The sequence below is a fragment of the Oryctolagus cuniculus genome, chromosome 14, assembly GCF_051225735.1.
Source record: "Oryctolagus cuniculus isolate XC-2025 breed Fujian yellow rabbit chromosome 14, ASM5122573v1, whole genome shotgun sequence".
Classification (NCBI taxonomy): domain Eukaryota; kingdom Metazoa; phylum Chordata; class Mammalia; order Lagomorpha; family Leporidae; genus Oryctolagus; species Oryctolagus cuniculus.
The window spans coordinates 49,922,737-49,941,226 of NC_142880.1; the positions used below are offsets into that span (position 1 = coordinate 49,922,737).

The window sequence follows — 18,490 nt, forward strand, 5'->3', positions numbered from 1 at the left end:
AATAAAATATTGCAACTAGTAATAAAATCTTCAGCATATGGAACACGTGGGAGAAACTACGCATTAGTTATATCAGATTGTTTAGGTTCTGTTGGTTAATTTCCAACAGCTTGACATTTTATCACTTCTAGAATCTCAATAACAGTAAAGTTGGCGTCATTCAGATTAATTCAAAATTTTGAAGTAATATCTAGCTGTGTGAAAGCCAGATCATGTATAATATATTGTGTAGTTATATTGTCATCATGTACTAGGCATCACCTTTGACATACATGAAAATTCTTCATGGTGCTATGTGTAAAACACAGATTAAGAAATAAACCAGGTGTCAAGAAATTGCACAGTAAAAAAAGACACGTATTTACATATTCATCAACCAAACATTCTAGGCTTATAAAAATCAACATTTCTCATAGAAAGGGAAAAGTTTGCCTTTGGTGAAACAAGATAGAAACATAATTATCAAATTTGATAAATTTCCTCTGTGAATTCCAAGGAGTAAAAATAAAATCTGTTCATATAGGCTACATGGACATGATCTCAGTGGGTATGTCTGTTATAAATTATATTTGATTGGACTTTTTCCTTTCTTTTTTATGAAGCAATTTCAAAGTGATGAACAAATCTCAAAAGAAATATATACTGGGGCTGGTGCTGTGGTGCACTGGGATAAGCTGTTCTCTGCAGTGCTGGCATTCCACGTGGTCACCAGTTCAAATCCCAGCTGTTCCACTTCTGATCCTGCTCCCTGCTAATATTCCTGGGAAAACAGAAGAGGGTGGCCCAAGTGCCTGGGCCCTTCCACTAGTATGGGAGACCTGGATGAAGCTCCTAGATCCTGACTTCAATATGGCATATCCCTGGCCATTGTGACCATTTGGGGAGTGAGTCAGTAGATGGAAGATCTCTCTCTCTTTCTGTCTCACCTACTCTCTCTGTAACTCTGATTTTCAAATAAATAAATAAGTCTTTTAAAAAAGAAATATATGATTACCAAAATACAAATTAGTACATTATCATTTACTTAGAAATAAAAATTATAGGATCTGATTAAACATTTTAAGTGAATGAATGCATTATAAGATATAGCAACATTCAGAAATTCACAGAAAGTACTAGAGGTGGAATAACTGATTATAAGTGTACTTTTTTATTTTTTTATTTTTTTGACAGGCAGAGTGGACAGTGAGAGAGAGAGAGACAGAGAGAGAGAGAGAAAGGTCTTCCTTTTGCCGTTGATTCACCCTCCAATGGCCACCGTGGCCGGCGTGCTGGGGCCGGCGCACCTTGCCGATCCGATGGCAGGAGCCAGGTGCTTCTCCTGGTCTCCCATGCAGGTGCAGGGCCCAAGGACCTGGGCCATCCTCCACTGCACTCCCTGGCCATAGCAGAGAGCTGGCCTGGAAGAGGGGCAACCGGGACAGAATCCGGCGCCCTGACCGGGACCAGAATCCAATGTGCCAGCACCGCAAGGCAGAGGATTAGCCTATTGAGCCGCGGTGCCGGCCGGCCATAAGTGTACTTTTGAAACACATTTATTTTAGGCTTATTGCAATAATAAGTCTAAAATTACTTTAAATACATAAGTCCATGTACCATTGCACATAAAAATTTGTATAGCAAGAAACCAATGTGGAATAAATAGTGCTTTAAAAATAATAGAATGCTAGAAATATTGGAAGTGTTAAGAACACATTATTTCAAAATAACAAGGATATTAAACATTTTAAAGAACTTGAAACACATATTTGAGGCCATCACTCAAATAATACATTTGCATTCAAACTTCAGAAACTAAATACAAGGGGTTTCCAAAAATGTTCATGGAAAATGCATCACCCTTTGATTTAACTTTCTATGAACTTTTTTGGAGTTTCTTTATGTACATATAGCCACAAAATAGTAGATGTAGTAACTGAATTCAGCATGGTATTATTCACATAGTGATTCTGCACATGTTTATTTTGTTTTATTTAACAAAGTCCCTTAGAAATAAATGTTGTTTTATTGATATTTTATGTTTTAATCTCAAAGTAAATATGAAGAATATAAAATCATTTCACCTTATATAAAGCGATATAAATGATATCAAAACAAACAAACTGTGTAAGTAAAGGTGATTGTTATAGAAAATGTGTACATGTAACTATATCCTGAGCAAAATAGTTAATCTTTGTTTTCCTGACCAATAAAATTATACAATATAATAACAATACTAATAATTAGTTTTATATTTATTTTTGAAAATCAATTATATCAGAATTACTATTAATATTAATTAATTTTCAAATAATACTTTTGTAGATAAACTCTGTATATACATAGAAATATATAATTTTCTTATAAAAATGGCAAAAATTATTAGCAAACTGCTTATAGATATGTTTAGATGAAAGAAAGGGGAATGTTTGCAAAGTCTTCTGCAAAGTCATTTTAACTTTGAAATGTTTTTTCCGTATCTTGAAAATGGGAGAACTAACGGCTAAAACATATTTTTGTAGTTGAAAAACATTTTATGCCTTCTATTTCCTCAAAAGCCTGAAGCTATGTTTTCAATAAGTCTGGATTAAAGTAATAGAAACAGTCCACAAAACGAACCAGGTTGATAACAAAGGTGGAGTCAAGCTGGATTTCTGTCAAGCATACCATGCATACTGTAATAGAATCTCTCAGTAATGACAGTGAAATACACTCCTGCCCATCTTAAGATGGGCATAGAAGGAACATATTCTTTGGAAGTGTCAACTATTTGCCATCAAGATCTTTACTGGATTAAATTACTTCACCTTCAACTTAGTGCATCTGTCCATTTTAGTTCTATTGTAACCAAATACATGGATATGAATTGCCATGAACATATATCCAGTCAATTAATAAATTAATTTTAATATATTCTATGTTACAGTAGCAATATTTCTTTTTCTAGGACCAATGAGAAATTTACTCCTCTTAATTTTCCATTCCTGAGCAGGTAAACTCAAAACAAAAAGGTGTAGATACTGAATGATATTTTTGAAAATTTCTTTGGATAGTAGATTAATTAGTGTTTCCTGATAACTTTGATTATACATATGTGATTCAACTACAATCTTTGATAGCATTTTCCATGAAATTGTGAGGAAAAAATAATAAAAACATTGTGTTTACCTTATTGGCATTTGTATTCAAGTAGAATACAAATTTAAGCAATCACAAAATATAATAATAAAATAACAAGGTAATATAAATATTCTAAAAGAGAGTTTCACAATTCTGTTCCATCTTTATGATATTTAAGCCCAGGCTCTGAGCTGATTCAGCTTGATGTTGGGTCTATGAGGTCAGCTAATGGAAACATTGCAAACATATACAGCTATTTGACAAAGCTTAAACCATCATAATTTCCTGCCTTAATTGTTCAATTAGAACCAATGTGACTTATTGATATGAACACCAGAAGTACCTTCAGTACACAAATACTAGTCTCTCTATCCTTTGTAATATTTCTGTCTTCTTGCCTCATCCAAGCAAAACACATGGTTTTTCATTTAAATATCAGATTAATTAATGGTATGTATGACTTGCCCATGACCTTTTGGTACTTCAATCTGGAAAAATTCTACTTTTGATACAGACAATTAGCCTTTTGCTCAAGGAGGTTGCGTGGTTATTTGAAGAAAACCAAAGAGAGGCAGCTGGATATCATTTTAAACTATGATCTCTAACCTTAAATGGGCCTTCAACAATGCCTACAAATCATAGAATTTGCCAGAGTAAGTAACTACTCCAGGACTCTTATTTTTAACTCATCTGCTTCCCAAGAACTTCTACTCTACTAAGTGCACTACTTCCTTTCTGTGTTGGTGACCTTGTCTTGTATTTCAGAGCAAAAATAAAATGACATCTCATAGGAAATTGCTTGACTTCCCAAACCTTCCAATGACCCTACATCAGTGTGACTGTTCGTGTGAGTAAACACAGCAGGTGAGATCTAATAAAAAAATCTTTTTCTTCTTGGTTTCTCACTGCTCTTTTAGGCTTTATTCAGTGAGTGTCAGCTTTGATCAGTGCTGGTACTAGATTTATTTCTGCTCACCCTTAAATACTGGACAATCCTACATTCATTTTGATTTCCAAAGTCTAGTGACAGACATTATAAATGCTCATTTTATCATATTCATTATTATTTCACTCCCTATGCAGAACTAAGACTTCTCTCTTCTACCCTACCACAAAGCCAAGCATAAGCAGTGACAGGACATGAGGTTGGGACCTGGATGGCTTGGCAGATTGATTAAATCCAAGTTTTTCTTTATTATCCGCTTGTCTGGCATGCTTTCACGGGCTGTTCCTATTTGAATATCCTTTGGGACAGAAGCTCTCCAGTCACCCTTTTGGGTGGTTCTTAGGGGTGTCTGCTACTAGAGACCCCATGGCAAGCGCATTGGCTCTGCCTGGTGCCTCCAGTGATCCTGTTCACACAGAGACTCTCCCTTCAGGGAAAATCTCTTTCACAAGACTTAAACGTGACTCTGGATTGATATTCCCTTCTACTCACATATTTCTTGCCTTTCTTTTTGTTATAATGGAATCACTCTATCAAAAAAACTTCTCCATTTTCCTCTCTGTTCTTCCTGAAGTGATGTTAACTCTGTTAAACCTGAAGAAGGCATTAGGTCATAGACTTTACCCATTTTCTTGAAAAATATATTGGACTTTATTATTGGTTTTGGATGCACAGAAGTATCAACTCACCAAACTCCAGAGGAAGAGAGGAAGAGAAAGGACAGTTGCATACGTTGCTCTAATTAGATATGTCTTCCACAATGCTTTCTCCCAAGAAATAAATGCTTTGCACACAATTTTGTTCTCTAATATATACTCTACAAAAAGTGTTTTTAAAAACTTCAGGGCGGCACTGTGGCAGAGCAGGTAAAGCTGCCGCCTGTAGTTCTGGCATCCCATGTGGGCGCCAGTTCTAGTCCTGGCTACTCTACCTCTGATCCTTGGCTCCTGCACCCGCATGGGAGATGCAGAAGAAGCTCCTGGCTCCTCAGTGCAGCTCCAGCCATTTGGGGTGTGAACCAGCAGATGGAAGACCTCTTGTTCCCTCTCTGCCTCTTTGTAACTCTGCCTTTCAAATAAATAAATCTTAAATTTGTGACTGGAGTCTGTGCAGTCCTACTCAGTTTGACCTTGGGGTTGGTTATAATGCTAAGTGACATGTTAGCAGCCATTTCTGATCATGGGACACAGGAAAAAGCATGACTTGTCAATGCACATGTTCAGGGACTTTCCACACCCTTTTCCTTGCACATGTCATGCCCTGACACAAAGATTCATGCAGCTATATCCCATTTGCCCTAACTCTATAAATTCTCAAAACTCCATTAATTAGGAACTGGATTTGGATTTTTCTCCCCATCTCCTTCAGGGTCACCTTGTAACAATGAAGCTTCTCTTTTTCAGAAGTTGTAGCACCCAGCGAATGTTCAGAAGCAGCAAGTGGTGCTGACTTATGCCTAGGCAACATCCTTCCAACAGAACCTCTCAAACAGAATCAGTGTTAGACATGGCTACCCACAATTCCTCCACAAGCAGCTTTAACCTTGTTTCTAAACACACTGTTAAAAATGTCTGCTGATGTTGCCAGTGACCTCTGTGTCTCTAAATGCTGCGACATCTCAGCATTGACACTGCTCATTCCCCTTCTCCACACCAGATCTTCTTCGTATTTCTGACATGCTACACCTATAGTATTCTACCATTTTTGACATACTACACTTAATGCTTTCCCTCACCTCTCTTTTCTTCCATTTCCTTTCTTGGTGTTCTCAAAAATCTAGATAAGTGATTCTTGGATGCATTTGGACATCAACTGGAAAGATTTTTGTTTTTTTCTAATGCTGAAGTTTACAATCCCTCCAACGGAACTGTAACTTAATTGTTCTGGGTTTAAGTCTATTATGCAATCATGGTCAATAACAGTTTTCTGAGTTTGTATTTAGACTTTCCTCATCTCAGGTTCTTTCATCCACCCCTTGACTTAATTTACTATCTTCATGCTAAACATTCTTTGTATCTAAATTCCAGCCTATGCATAGTTTTTTTGAGTTTCATAGTCAAAATTTCACTTGGATATTTCCAAGGCATCTCAATAGGAACATAATCAAAACTGACCTCATAGCCTTGCCATACCCTTAGAAGATCTCTGTAATATTCAGTGACTTCTCAAGTGGTGATCTCTCCAGTTCAATAGACAGGAATCCACTCCATAACAAAAGATCAGTATTACTTATTTTTTTGCCTCCTACAGTAAAACAAATATATCCCCATATTGCAATTTTTAAGACTATAATACCCACCATAATCATATACCTAACAACTCAAATTTCTTGCTAGCATTACTGCAGATGTCTGCTAATTGGCTTTCTCACATCACTTGCTTCCCTTGCACCAGAAATATCTTTTTCATGCCGCACTGCAAATATAGATGGAGTCATTTCTATCACTCCCACATAGAGACTCCATTTTTCTCTGTCATGTGGAAGAATGTTGCAAGGAAATTCATGAACCTTTTAGAAAATCCATGTGTATCAATATGAAGGAAAGAAAGAACATTTAAATAAAGATTACCTGTTCAGTTGAATAGGAACTAATAACAACTGCTTGTATGATTGGAACACAAAAGGTTTATGGAAAAATAGATTTTAAAAAGATGTATATTTTGATGCAAATTTTAAGAAATCTATACTTTTTAACAGTACACATTTTCCATGGACATGGAAAGCCCTTGATATTATTTTATGGACACTTTTCTAAGCACACATCAGCCAGTCATGCCTAGTAAATAATGACGATGTCGGAATAGGGAGAAACAGTATAATGCCTAATTTTCAGTGTTTGTCTTTCTGTGATATAAGAGCTCCCACTCCAGTCTATTTAGAGCTATGTATGATGCACTGAACAGAGGCAGGAAGAGATGCATAACTGCTCTGATGATTTAACAGAGTCAGGTGCCAGTCTACAGATGAGGAGATTAGGGTTAGATATACCACAAGAAGAATCAGTTACGTGTATCTCTGATCTAAAATACAGTTTCTCATCTGATCTGCCCAATTCACTTCGCTTGGTTGTCATGACTGAATCAATCAAATGAAAATACTAAGTGAACAAATAAGCTCTTTTATTTATTTTTTAAAAGATTTATTTATTTATTTGAAAGGCAGTGCTACAGAGATAGAAAGAGAGAGGGAGAAAAACAGAGAGAGAGAGAAAGAGAGAGGGAGAGGGAGGGAAGGAGAGAGAGAGAGCGAGAGAGCGAGAGAGATTTTTCTATCCATTGGTTCACTCCTTAAATGGCTGCAATAACCAGGGCTGGCCTATGCCAAAGCCAGGAGACAGGAACTATGTCCTTGTCTCCAGCATGGGTGCAAGGGCCCACGCACTTGGACCATCTTCCACTTCTTTTCCAGGTGCATTAGCAGGGAGCTGGATCTGAAGTGAAGCAGCTGGGAATTGTACAGGCACCCAATTAGGATGTATCAGATGCCTGCTTTGCAGGTAGTGGCTTAACCATTTAAACTAAAAGGGTGTCCCAAAATACACTCTTTACAATGCAAATCATTGAAAGTTCTTAACTTCAGGTACACTAATGGATGCAAATTCCAATTAAGTGCAGACTAAGTTAGGCACATTTAGTAAAAGTTTCTCTTTTTTGGTGCTTGGAGGGCAAAGTTAATGAAACATACATAGAAAGGAGCATCATAAGAAATGAGAAGGGTGTAGAAAGGTATGGAGCTCTGCAAGTATAAAACCATCTGTTTCTCTGCCCAGGAAGAGAAGATAGTTCATTATATCTCTTACTTTTATTCCAGTTCTCCCTTTCTTATTACATAGTTCTCAGCATCTACATATAAATTATACTTTTTAATATTGCAGAGTTCTACTAGCCTGCAGATTCAATTATCATGCATTTGTATTTACCTGCAAAACTATTTGTGCATTACAACATTATATTTTTCAAGAAATTACTTTGGAAACCCTAACCAAACCAATTCCAAATGATCTATGGAACAAAACCTATTTATGTTACCAAATAATTCTCAGAATAAAAAGTGTTTCTGATTTTTCAAATTATATATTTTTAATATGTGTGCCTAATATAACTACTATTACTGTCTCAAAGTAGTAAATGTGATGGAGATTTTGGCAAAAGTTCACAGCATTTCAAGGGAATCAATAATTTTCCATTGTTTGCTCAATTTATAGAACATATTTAATCTTCCCTTGCAACCACTATTAAATATGTTAATCTTTCTTTAAAATGCTTTTATTTTTGTAGTTTCTTAGTCAGCTAACAAGATTAGACAGATGGAAAATTCTCAGTGATATTGTCCTAATACCTTTACAAAAGTATGCCACAAGTAATATTAGAAATTTTCCAAAAAGTATAAAATTCACACCTAATAAATTCCTGAAAAGTGTTAAGAATATAAAAATCAGCTGAAATCATTTATTAATTCAAATATTTATTTTTTTTTTACAAATTGTCTTTGGAAACATTAGAAGGTAATTGAATTCCAGATAATTTCCTTGGATTTTCTGCATACTACTCTCCTCTTCAGTCTTTTCCAAGTTACCAGGATTAGTTTTTTGACATATTAATTTATACAATTATTCCTCTATGCAATAGTATGCACATACTTATAAAAATATAAATCTGTATATCAGCCTTGTGGCAGTATGTAACCAACTAAGTTACAGATTTGACATTAAAATACTGGGCAATTTTCACAGAATCAAGAGCCTGTTCCTTGAATATGATATGCATCAGAGGCAGCCAAGGTTTTGCTAATATGTTTCACTCTCTTTATAATACACTGCTCTCCTTTTCCATCTGCTAAATTCCTATTGCACATTTCATTACATTCCTTCTCAAATACTCCCTTTTATGACTATTTTCCTAAAAATGCCACATAGTTTTAACGACTACCTCCTATTTAATCAGAAACAATTTCAAGTATATTCCTAATTTTTGGAATTACATAAATTTAGATGTTTGTCTTACAGAGTTCATTTTCAATTATTTGAGTACAGAAGGTATATTGTCCAATTTATACCTGGTGAGAATTAAAAACAATTTGTATGAGTATTTCTCAGGAGTTTAAGTTGGTTATTAATATGATTTTCATAGACTACAAAGATAATAAAATCATCTAAAATTCAATAAAGCTAGGGAGATCATATCAGAGCATATATTTCTTACTCTTCTCTATATGATGAACAGGACCAAATGAGTTACCAAATCAGCATCACTTGAAAAAATATTCATGCTCTTGTTAGCAAAAGATCATGTGATAATCATAGCGACTATAGTAACAATCATAAATTATTTTTTAAAAATATGACTAATTTCTTCATTTGTTTACCTCAGCCTACAGAATGTCTAGTAAAGCGCTGACATCCTTGTATGGCAGAATATGGATTACAGAGACTTTTTTCAGTGAGGTTACATTCCAATTGTATTCAGTTCAGTGATAGTCTAAACACATTTGTATGACATCTATGAAGGATCTTCAAAATGTTCATGAAAAATACATACTTCCTGCATTTATTTGTGCAGGCCCTCATGGAAGAACTTAATCAACACATCTCATGATATGTAGATGATTTGCTCATTTGTTTCCCCACCTCAGACTCAAATTTTGGGCATTTGACTGACATCATTAACTTATAGAAGAGTGATGCTACAAGGTGTTCAAGAAAAACACAACTTGTCTGCCAGAAAGTATAGTGCTCATCCTCACCTAGAGGGAACAAAGACTGGTCCTGGGGAGAATACCGCAGCCCATGTATTGGGTTGATAATCAGTTAGATATGCTAATTTCTGTTCAAGGGGTGCAAAACCATGTTTGCACTTTCTTAGACAATGCCAGACAACTCCAGCACCAGATTGAACATGACTGAAATTTTTGGCCTAACATCTGGTCATGGAAATTCTGCCTATTGCCCCTCTGTGTCACTATAACTTCCACACTCACTGCTTCTGCTTATACCATGTGTCTTTAATGCTATCATTACTTTTGTCTGTAACAGAATAAGAGCAGTCTAACTCCTAATGGCTATGAGTCAAGATTTCCATCCTATCCGACCAGATGTTGTGAGCAGTCCCATGGACCACATGAGACAATCCTTTCCAAGGCTACCCTCAAACACCATAGGACACATAGCAAGAAAAGAATACCCATGAAACACATCTATGCCCATATGTCAGCTTTCAGAAGATAATGGAGGACCCAAACAGATGTCCATAAAAACCCCAGCCTGAAAACACACTGTGCTCTCAGTCTTTTCTGAGACACCTGCCTGGTCTCTCAGGAACGGGAGCTTCTGTCCCTTCAGGTTTTAAATAAACTATGCTAAAACTGCCAAAAAATTCCATAAATAGATTTCAAATATTTTTTCAGCAAAAAGACACATAGTATTACAATATGTGTCTGAACAGTAGGCAGTTCAAGGCACTAAGGATTAGTAAAATTCTGAGTCATAACTGTGCACTGAGTTATAAAAATCAGTATGAATACTAAATTTGAGAAACATATCATTTTATATAATTGCATTAGTGCAGTTTAATTTTTTTTTCAATTTTTTTAAAAAAAATTTTTGACAGGTAGAGTGGACAGTGAGAGAGAGAGAGAGACAGAGAGAAAGGTTTTCCTTTGCCGTTGGTTCACCCTCCAATGGCCGCCGCGGCTGGCGCGCTGCGGCCGGCGCACCGCGCTGATCAGATGGCAGGAGCCAGGTACTTATCCTGGTCTCCCATGGGGTGCAGGGCCCAAGCACTTGGGCCATCCTCCACTACACTCCCTGGCCACAGCAGAGAGCTGGCCTGGAAGAGGGGCAACCGGGACAAAATCCGGTGCCCCGACTGGGACTAGAACCCGGTGTGCCAGCACCGCAAGGCGGAGGATTAGCCTAGTGAGCCACGGCGCCAGCTAGTGCAGTTTAATTTTTAAAGGTTCATTTATTTATTTGAAAGATTGAGTGACAGAAGACACACACACACACCCAGAGAGAGAGAGAGAGAGAGAGAGACAGAGAGATTGAGAGAATCTTGTATCTGCTAGTTCACTCCATCAAATGGCTGCAAAAGTCAGGCCTGGGTCAGGCCAAAGTGAAATGGCAGGAACTCCAGCCCAGACTCGCACATAGGTGCAGGGGCTCAAGTATTTGTGTCATCTTCTGCTTTCTCCCCACGCATGTTAGTGGGGAGCTGGTTTGGAGTCAGTTTTAGCCAGAATTCCCACAGTACTCCAATATGGCATTGCAAGTAGCTTAACCCCTGTGCCTTAATAGTGGTACCATAGTTTTCATATTTTTTGCATTATATTTCCAATCTCTTTCTCATGCTCATTAGGGAAAGCCTTAACTTGCACAGTGAAGTCATTTTTTTTTTTTATTAGAGACTTTATAATCTTAGAATGGCAAATCAGATTGTTCCACACTGCGTAAACCTCAAATACTTGCATGTAGCTGAAGTGGTCATCTTTATTTATTGGAAACTTCTTTAGAACACTTTTTATGCAAAAAATTCTTTTTAAAATTCCTATTTATTTATTTATTTTTTTTGGGAAGTACCAGGGTTGGCATTATAGCATAGCAAATTAAGCCAGCTTTTGGAATACATGCATCCTATGTCTCACATCAGGGTGCGTGGGATCAAGTGACACCTACACTTCCAATACACTTTCCTGCCACCCATGTAGGAGATGTGGATGGAGTTCCCAGATCCTGGCTTGTGGACAGTCGCAGTCTTAACTGTTGCAGGTATTTTGGAGGTGGACCAATGAATAGAAGGTCTCTCTCTCTCTCTCTCTGCATTTCAAATAAATAAATCAATCTTAAAAGAGAGAGAGAGAGAGAGAGAGAGAGAGAGAGAGAGAAGGAGAGAGAGAGGCAGATAGTCTATCTGCTAGTTGATTCCCTAAATGCCCACACAATTGGATTATATCAAGCTGAAGCCAGGAGTTGGAAACCCAATCTAGGTTTCCCATGTAAGCACAAGGAGTCAGCTACCTTTCTTTTTTTTAAATTTTTTAAAGATGTATTTTATTTATTTGATAGAGTTACAGAGAGAGAAGAGGCAGAGAGAGAGTCTTCCATCCGCTGGTTCACTCCCCAGATGGACACAATGGCTAGAGCTGAGCCGATCCGAAACCAGGAGCCAGGAGCTTCTTCCAGGTCTCCCATGTGGTTCAGGGGCCCAAGGACTTGGGCTATCTTCTACTGCTTTCCTAGGCCATAGCAAAGAGCTGGATTGGAAGTGGAGCAGCCGGGTCTTGAACCAGCACCCATATGGGATGACAGCACTTCAGGCCAGGGAGTTAACCCACTGTGCAACAGCACCACCACCCCCCTCCCCCTTTTTTTCTTTTATTTCAAAGATTTATTTATTTTACTTGAAAGTCACAGTTACACAGTGGGTGGTGAAGAGAGAGAGAGAGAGAGAGAAAGAGAGAGAGAGGTCTTCCATCCACTGGTTCATTCCCCAGATGGCTGCAACGACCAGAGCTGTGCCCATCCGAAGCCAAGAGTCAGGAGCTTCTTCCAGGTCTCCCACGTGGGTGCAGGGGCCCAAGGACTTGGGCCATCTTCTACTGCTTTCCCAGGCCATAGCAGAGAGCTGGATCAGAAGGGGAGCAGCTGGGTCTCGAACCGGTGCCCATATGTAATGCCCACACTGCAGGTGGTGGCTTTTATCTGCTATGCCACAGCCCGGCCCTAGAGTCAGCTACTTTAGCCATCATCTGCTGCTTCCCAGAGGGCAAAGCATAGAAAGCTAGAATCAGGATCACAGCCAGAACTCAAATCCAAGCACTCTGATACGAGATGCTACCATCTAAAATGTTGTCAGCTGCAACACAAAATGCCCACTCCTAGAACAGTTATTATTTGCCTTATTTTCTACACTGGAATTTATTTATCATAAAATTCTCTTGTTGAATTACTGTACTGAAATAGAATGGAAACACTCCATGAATTTCTTATAAATTCAAAATGTCTTTTCTTCCAGAGTTTTATATGGACTGCTTTATTTTACTTATTTTGTTTTTGTGTTCAACCCAAATCTATATAGGAAGAAGAGACAAAGTGGAAGAAGTATTCATATTTTTTTCAAATGTGAATACAGTGTATCACTTAATTGATTTTACTTTATAATTTAGACCAGCTTGTTAGATGGTCCTAACAGTTATAATTCAAGTTGTGGAAACCATTAGAATTTTTATATATTTGATTATAGAGCGTATATATCCTCTACAGATAGCCCTGATTGTACTACATAGAAGTAATATAACTCTATGGAAAAATCTGCAAAGAAAATATTTTGTCTATATATGATTCCAAGTAGATTGTTTATTATGCTGTATTGCTTCTGTTTCTAAAATAGTATCATCACCTTATCATGTTTTTTAAAGATTTATTTTATTTATTTAAAAGGCAGACTTAGAGAGAGAGACAGAGACAGAAATGAGGTCTTCCATCAGCTGGCTCCCTTCCTAAATGGCCACAACCATCAGGGCTGGGCCAGGCCGAAGCCAGGAGCCAAGAGCTTCTTTTAGGTCTCCCATGTGGGTGCAAGGGCCCAAGTACTTGGGTCATCTTCCACTGCTTTCCCAGGATCTTTAGCAGGGAGCTGAATCAGAAGTAAGCAGCCAGGAAAAGAACCAGCACCCCTATGGATGTGAGTGTCACAGGTAATGGCTTTACCCAGTATGTCTCAATGCTGACCCCTATCACCTTTTTTGGGGAACAGTTTTCTGGGTTATCTATAGGTATTTAGATGAAAACATGGGCATCTTATGCAAGTTATAATTTGAGGGGGAGTGCTAGAATGTTTGGGGGTCTTTGTCAAGTTACAAAACCTTTCTTTGTAATAAAGCCTTGCTATTTTATTTTTTAATTGTTAAAACATTATGGAGTCACCATGAAGAATGGAAAGAAAAAAAAAACATAAAAATCACTTTGCATCATGCATGCTACATAGTAATTAGTCAATTGAATGGTCATTATCATCATATCAAATTTACAGGAAGTTCTGATATTTCAAGAATATCATATTTGATATTAATAAAATAGCAAACTGTTTACACATGCATGATGCAAATACAGGTATCATCGACTTTTTTTCTGTCCCAAATTTATAGAATGGAGTGGATCAAGGTAGATGATTAACCATACCACTTATGCATAGAAACACACAACATCCTAAACACATTATGATTAGTAGCTTTAAAAAAGTATCTCGTTTACATTTAAGTATTAAAAAAGCTCCATTAGGATCATCCAAATGAATATTATTTTGAGCATAATTCTTCAGTCATGAACAAATATAGTCAATAGGGGAAATTTTTAATATACTTATGTATGTAATAAACATTTTCCTGACTTTTACATTCAATAAAATATAATGTAAGTTTGTAATTTTATGACACAATTCTAGCTTAATTGCTCCACATGAGAAATATTCCTTGAAAAGATCACTGAATTCCAAAGATATGGTTTTTCTGCTTATAAATATATTCTGGGTTTTACTCTAAAGGATGTAATTCAAAATGACAGCTCAGTGAAAAGGGCTTGATACAAAGATATATAAAATCTCAGCTGATTAATTTTTATTTATGTAAAATCTGAAGAATTTCTTCTTTCACAGATTCCAAATTATTTCCCACCTGCTGTAGGTTTTAGATTATAGTTCAAATATGCATGTAATACAAGCAGTAAATAATTTGATCACAGTGATCTACCTGTTATGAGTGGTGATAATTCAACCTGGTGAGATATTTTTGCAGATGTGTTCTGAACCCATGTGGTTTTAGACTGAAAATAATAATGTTTTGTTTTTAATGCTTCATTAAGCTAGGAGGTATTTGAATATCAGATGAAAATAAACTTATACAAAACTATTTCTTTTGTATAAACCCTAGTTTTCTTGCCAGTGAAATGTGGAAAATATCAGAACGTTTTGTAAAGGAAATAAGATGGTGATGACAAAGTTCCCACATCCTCTGTAAATGCTTTAAATTTCCAATGCCCTTATCTTCCACATTCTTTCCAAGTGGATGTCACATAGGTACCCTCATACCTACAGATTCCAACTTCAGTAAATACCAGGTAAGCCTAATGCTTCATCCATATTCTCTTTTTATTAGATAAATCAGAAGTTGGGTGTTTCAGTTGGGCCTCAGGACATCATCATGGCTTCCTCTGGGCAGCGTAGATTCTCTATCACAGAGACACTTTCACATCCCAGTGTCCCAGTGTCCCAGAGTGTGAATAGCCCCTGCCACACTCCAAAAAATGCCCTAGAACCTCAGCAACAAGGGCATCATCTTCCCTCTGATCTGAAAATTCTCACTAAAATCCCTGTGAATAAGAATATTGATGTCACCCATGAATAGATTTGCTATTTCCCACACTCTGTATTGAACATATTTTACATGCACAAGACCCAAAACAATACCAGAGAGTTCACAATACCAAAATTATTTAGTATGCCAACAAAGTAATTTCCCAGTCTACTCTCTTAAGCCAGCTATTATAGGTTGCCATCTGTAAATAGTAAAAAAGATAAAAAAATTAAAAATAAGGAAGAAAACAGGGAAGAAAGGGAGGGAGAGGAAGACAGAGAGAGAAAGAAGAAAAGGAGGATGAAGAGGTAGAGGAGGAAATAAAATTGAGTGCTTTAAGATTTGGGACCATAGACCATATTCTTCAATAAAATAATAATTTAATAAGACACATTTGCTTCTTCTTTTAATTGTTTATAAGTATTTCTTTTAAATATTCATTTATATACATTTTTATTTTTCCCTTAATTGCAAACTTTGCTGAAATACTGTAAAATTCTGTATCTTTACAGATATTTTAGCAGCCATTTGTTACATACATTCCACAGCTTCTTTTTCCTTTAGTGAATTAAATTCAAGTTTAAAATAGAAAATATATATCTTTATCATGTACAACATGTTTTGAAATATTGTGGGTTGTCTTGAACTTATTAACATATGCATTTTAAGTAGTGTTATTTCTAATTGCTACTCTGAAGATTTAGCTATTGGACTTTCAGATCACTAAGCAACACATTTCTGTGATAAAATATATTTAATCATTTAAAAAAATTGACAAAGTATTAGTATATGGAAAACATATAGTCAAAGGAATAAATGTCCATTTAGCTAAATTTTCTCAGGGTGATATTTGTGAGGAACTCATAAATAATAAATACTCCTTCTGAACTTTGAAGAGGAATAAAGTTATGTTTTGTTTTTAAAAATTGTTCATCCATAAGCTGTACTTTGGAAATTTATATTCATTAAATAAAAGTTTAAAAAAAAAAGCCAGCACCGAAAAAAAAATTGTTCATGCAAAAAATACCTTGTTATTTAACCAAGTTTCTTACAAAATCAGTAATAGAAACATTCATCTTCTGCATTCTAAATCCTAGGACAACTGAAATAATTCTTGAAATGCACCAGGAATCCAGTAGGTACTGACTGGTGTTAAATGTAACACTGTGAAAGAAAACTAGATATAACAGAAGTGAGAAATACTCATTTTCAGTAAGAAACAGAGTTACAGAGAAGATATAGCTGTGAATCATTCCATTATCATACAAACTCTAGCAATTTTCAGCTACCACAGAACTAAATGAAATAAGGAGTCAGAACTACAGAAATGCAAATAATATCAATATCATTTTACACTTTCACAGCATTACATGAAAATGACTCAATACATATAATTGCTAAATAGAAGACAGAATTCTTATACTAATTATATAACAAATAATATAGTGGCATATGGGCTATAAACACAAGGTTTTAAACTATATTAGAGTTTGCACATTGCACTATATTCAGTTAATAATATATTAGGGTAAAATCATAACATATTGTAAATATTTAACTTAATAGGAACCAGAATCATAGAACTGAAAAAATATCAATTCCTAATTTTATATGATAGTAACCTTGAGCATGAGTCTCCTCAGAAGTTTAAATTCTGAAAATCTGAAATTTTTATCCATTAGCTTCCTAAAGACCAAAAGTTTTGGAAAAATAATTTATTCCTATAGCTTTCAATGATGTTGTAAAAGGTTAAACATATATACGATCTGAAGAGAAAATAGATAATCACTGACATTGTAAATAATAAAAAGAGATGCACTAATTTAGACTTAATAGGAAAGATGACATACTTTTGGGGAATCGAGGAGGATTGTCATTGACATCAGTGAGGGTGATGTTGACAATCGTTGTGCCAGCTAAGCCTCCCAGCTGTCCTCCCATATCCTTGGCTTGGATAAGTACTTGGTATTGCTCTTTGACTTCTCTGTCCATGTTTGGCAAAGCTGTTCTAATAACACCTTAAGGGAAAAATAATAAAGTAATATAAATATCACAAATATGTTTACAAAATAAGGTGCAACAACAACAAATGCTACCATATAGATTCACTAGCAAAGACAAGCTACCGAAAAACATGTATCTTTTTAAATAGTGGTATACTTAAAATTTTCAATGGTAAGGACATCGTTTGATATATTATAACAACAGTATAATAAAATAATGTGCAGAGGTGAGGAATACAGTTAAATAACAATGTAACAACTCTGAAAGACTGTCATCATAGTTAATATACATGATCCCCTTTTTTAAAAAAATATATTACTTAAAAGTCAGTGATACAGAGAGAGAGAGGGCAGGGGAAGAGAGAGAGAGAGACAGAGAGAGAGAGAGAGGGAGAGAGAGAGAGAGGGAGAGAGAAATGGAGAGAATCTTCCATCCACTGGTTTAGTTTCCAGATGATCCCAATGGACAGTGCTAGGCCAGGCTGAAGTCAGGAGCCAGGAGCTGCATAAGAGTCTCTCAAATGGGTGGCAGGTGCCCAAGCACTTGGGCCATCTTCTGCTCTCTTTCCCATGTCATTAGCAGGGGGCTGAATAGAAAGTGGAGCAACTGAAACATGAATGGGCACTCATATAGGATGTCATATAGGATGTTATAAGCTAGTATTGCAAACAGCAGCTTTACCAGCTATGCCACAGTGTCCCCCCAAATGATCCTGTCTTTATTTTTTTTAATTATTTTTTGTCAGGTAGAATTAGACAGTGAGAGAGAGAGAGGGACAGAGAGAGAGAGACAGAGAGAAAGGTCTTCCTTTTCAGTTGGTTCACTCCCTAAATGGCCGCTATGGCCATTGCGCTGCGCAGATCCGAAGCCAGGAGCCAGGTGCTTCCTCCTGGTCTCCCATGCAGATGCTGGGCCCAAGCACTTGGGCCATCCTCCACTGCCTTCCGTGCCACAGCAGAGAGCTGGACTGGAAGAGGAGGAACTGGGACAGAATCCAGCACCCCATCTGGAACTAGAACCCGGTGTGCCGGTGCCGCAGGCGGAGGATTAGCCAAGTGAGCTGCGGTGCCGGCGATCCTGTCTTTAAAAAGTTGTTA

The 18,490-nt window shown here is 36.6% G+C and overlaps 1 protein-coding gene across 1 annotated transcript in view; it reads right to left on the minus strand.

The window, feature by feature from the left end:
• The window catches only part of CDH12 (cadherin 12), a 486,656-nt gene that overhangs the window by 61,609 nt on the left and 406,557 nt on the right, over positions 1-18,490 (minus strand). The window contains exon 5 of the mRNA XM_017344661.4: positions 17,240-17,407. Within this exon, the coding sequence (XP_017200150.1) occupies positions 17,240-17,407 (168 nt within the window). The remainder of the gene's footprint in view (positions 1-17,239; positions 17,408-18,490) is intronic.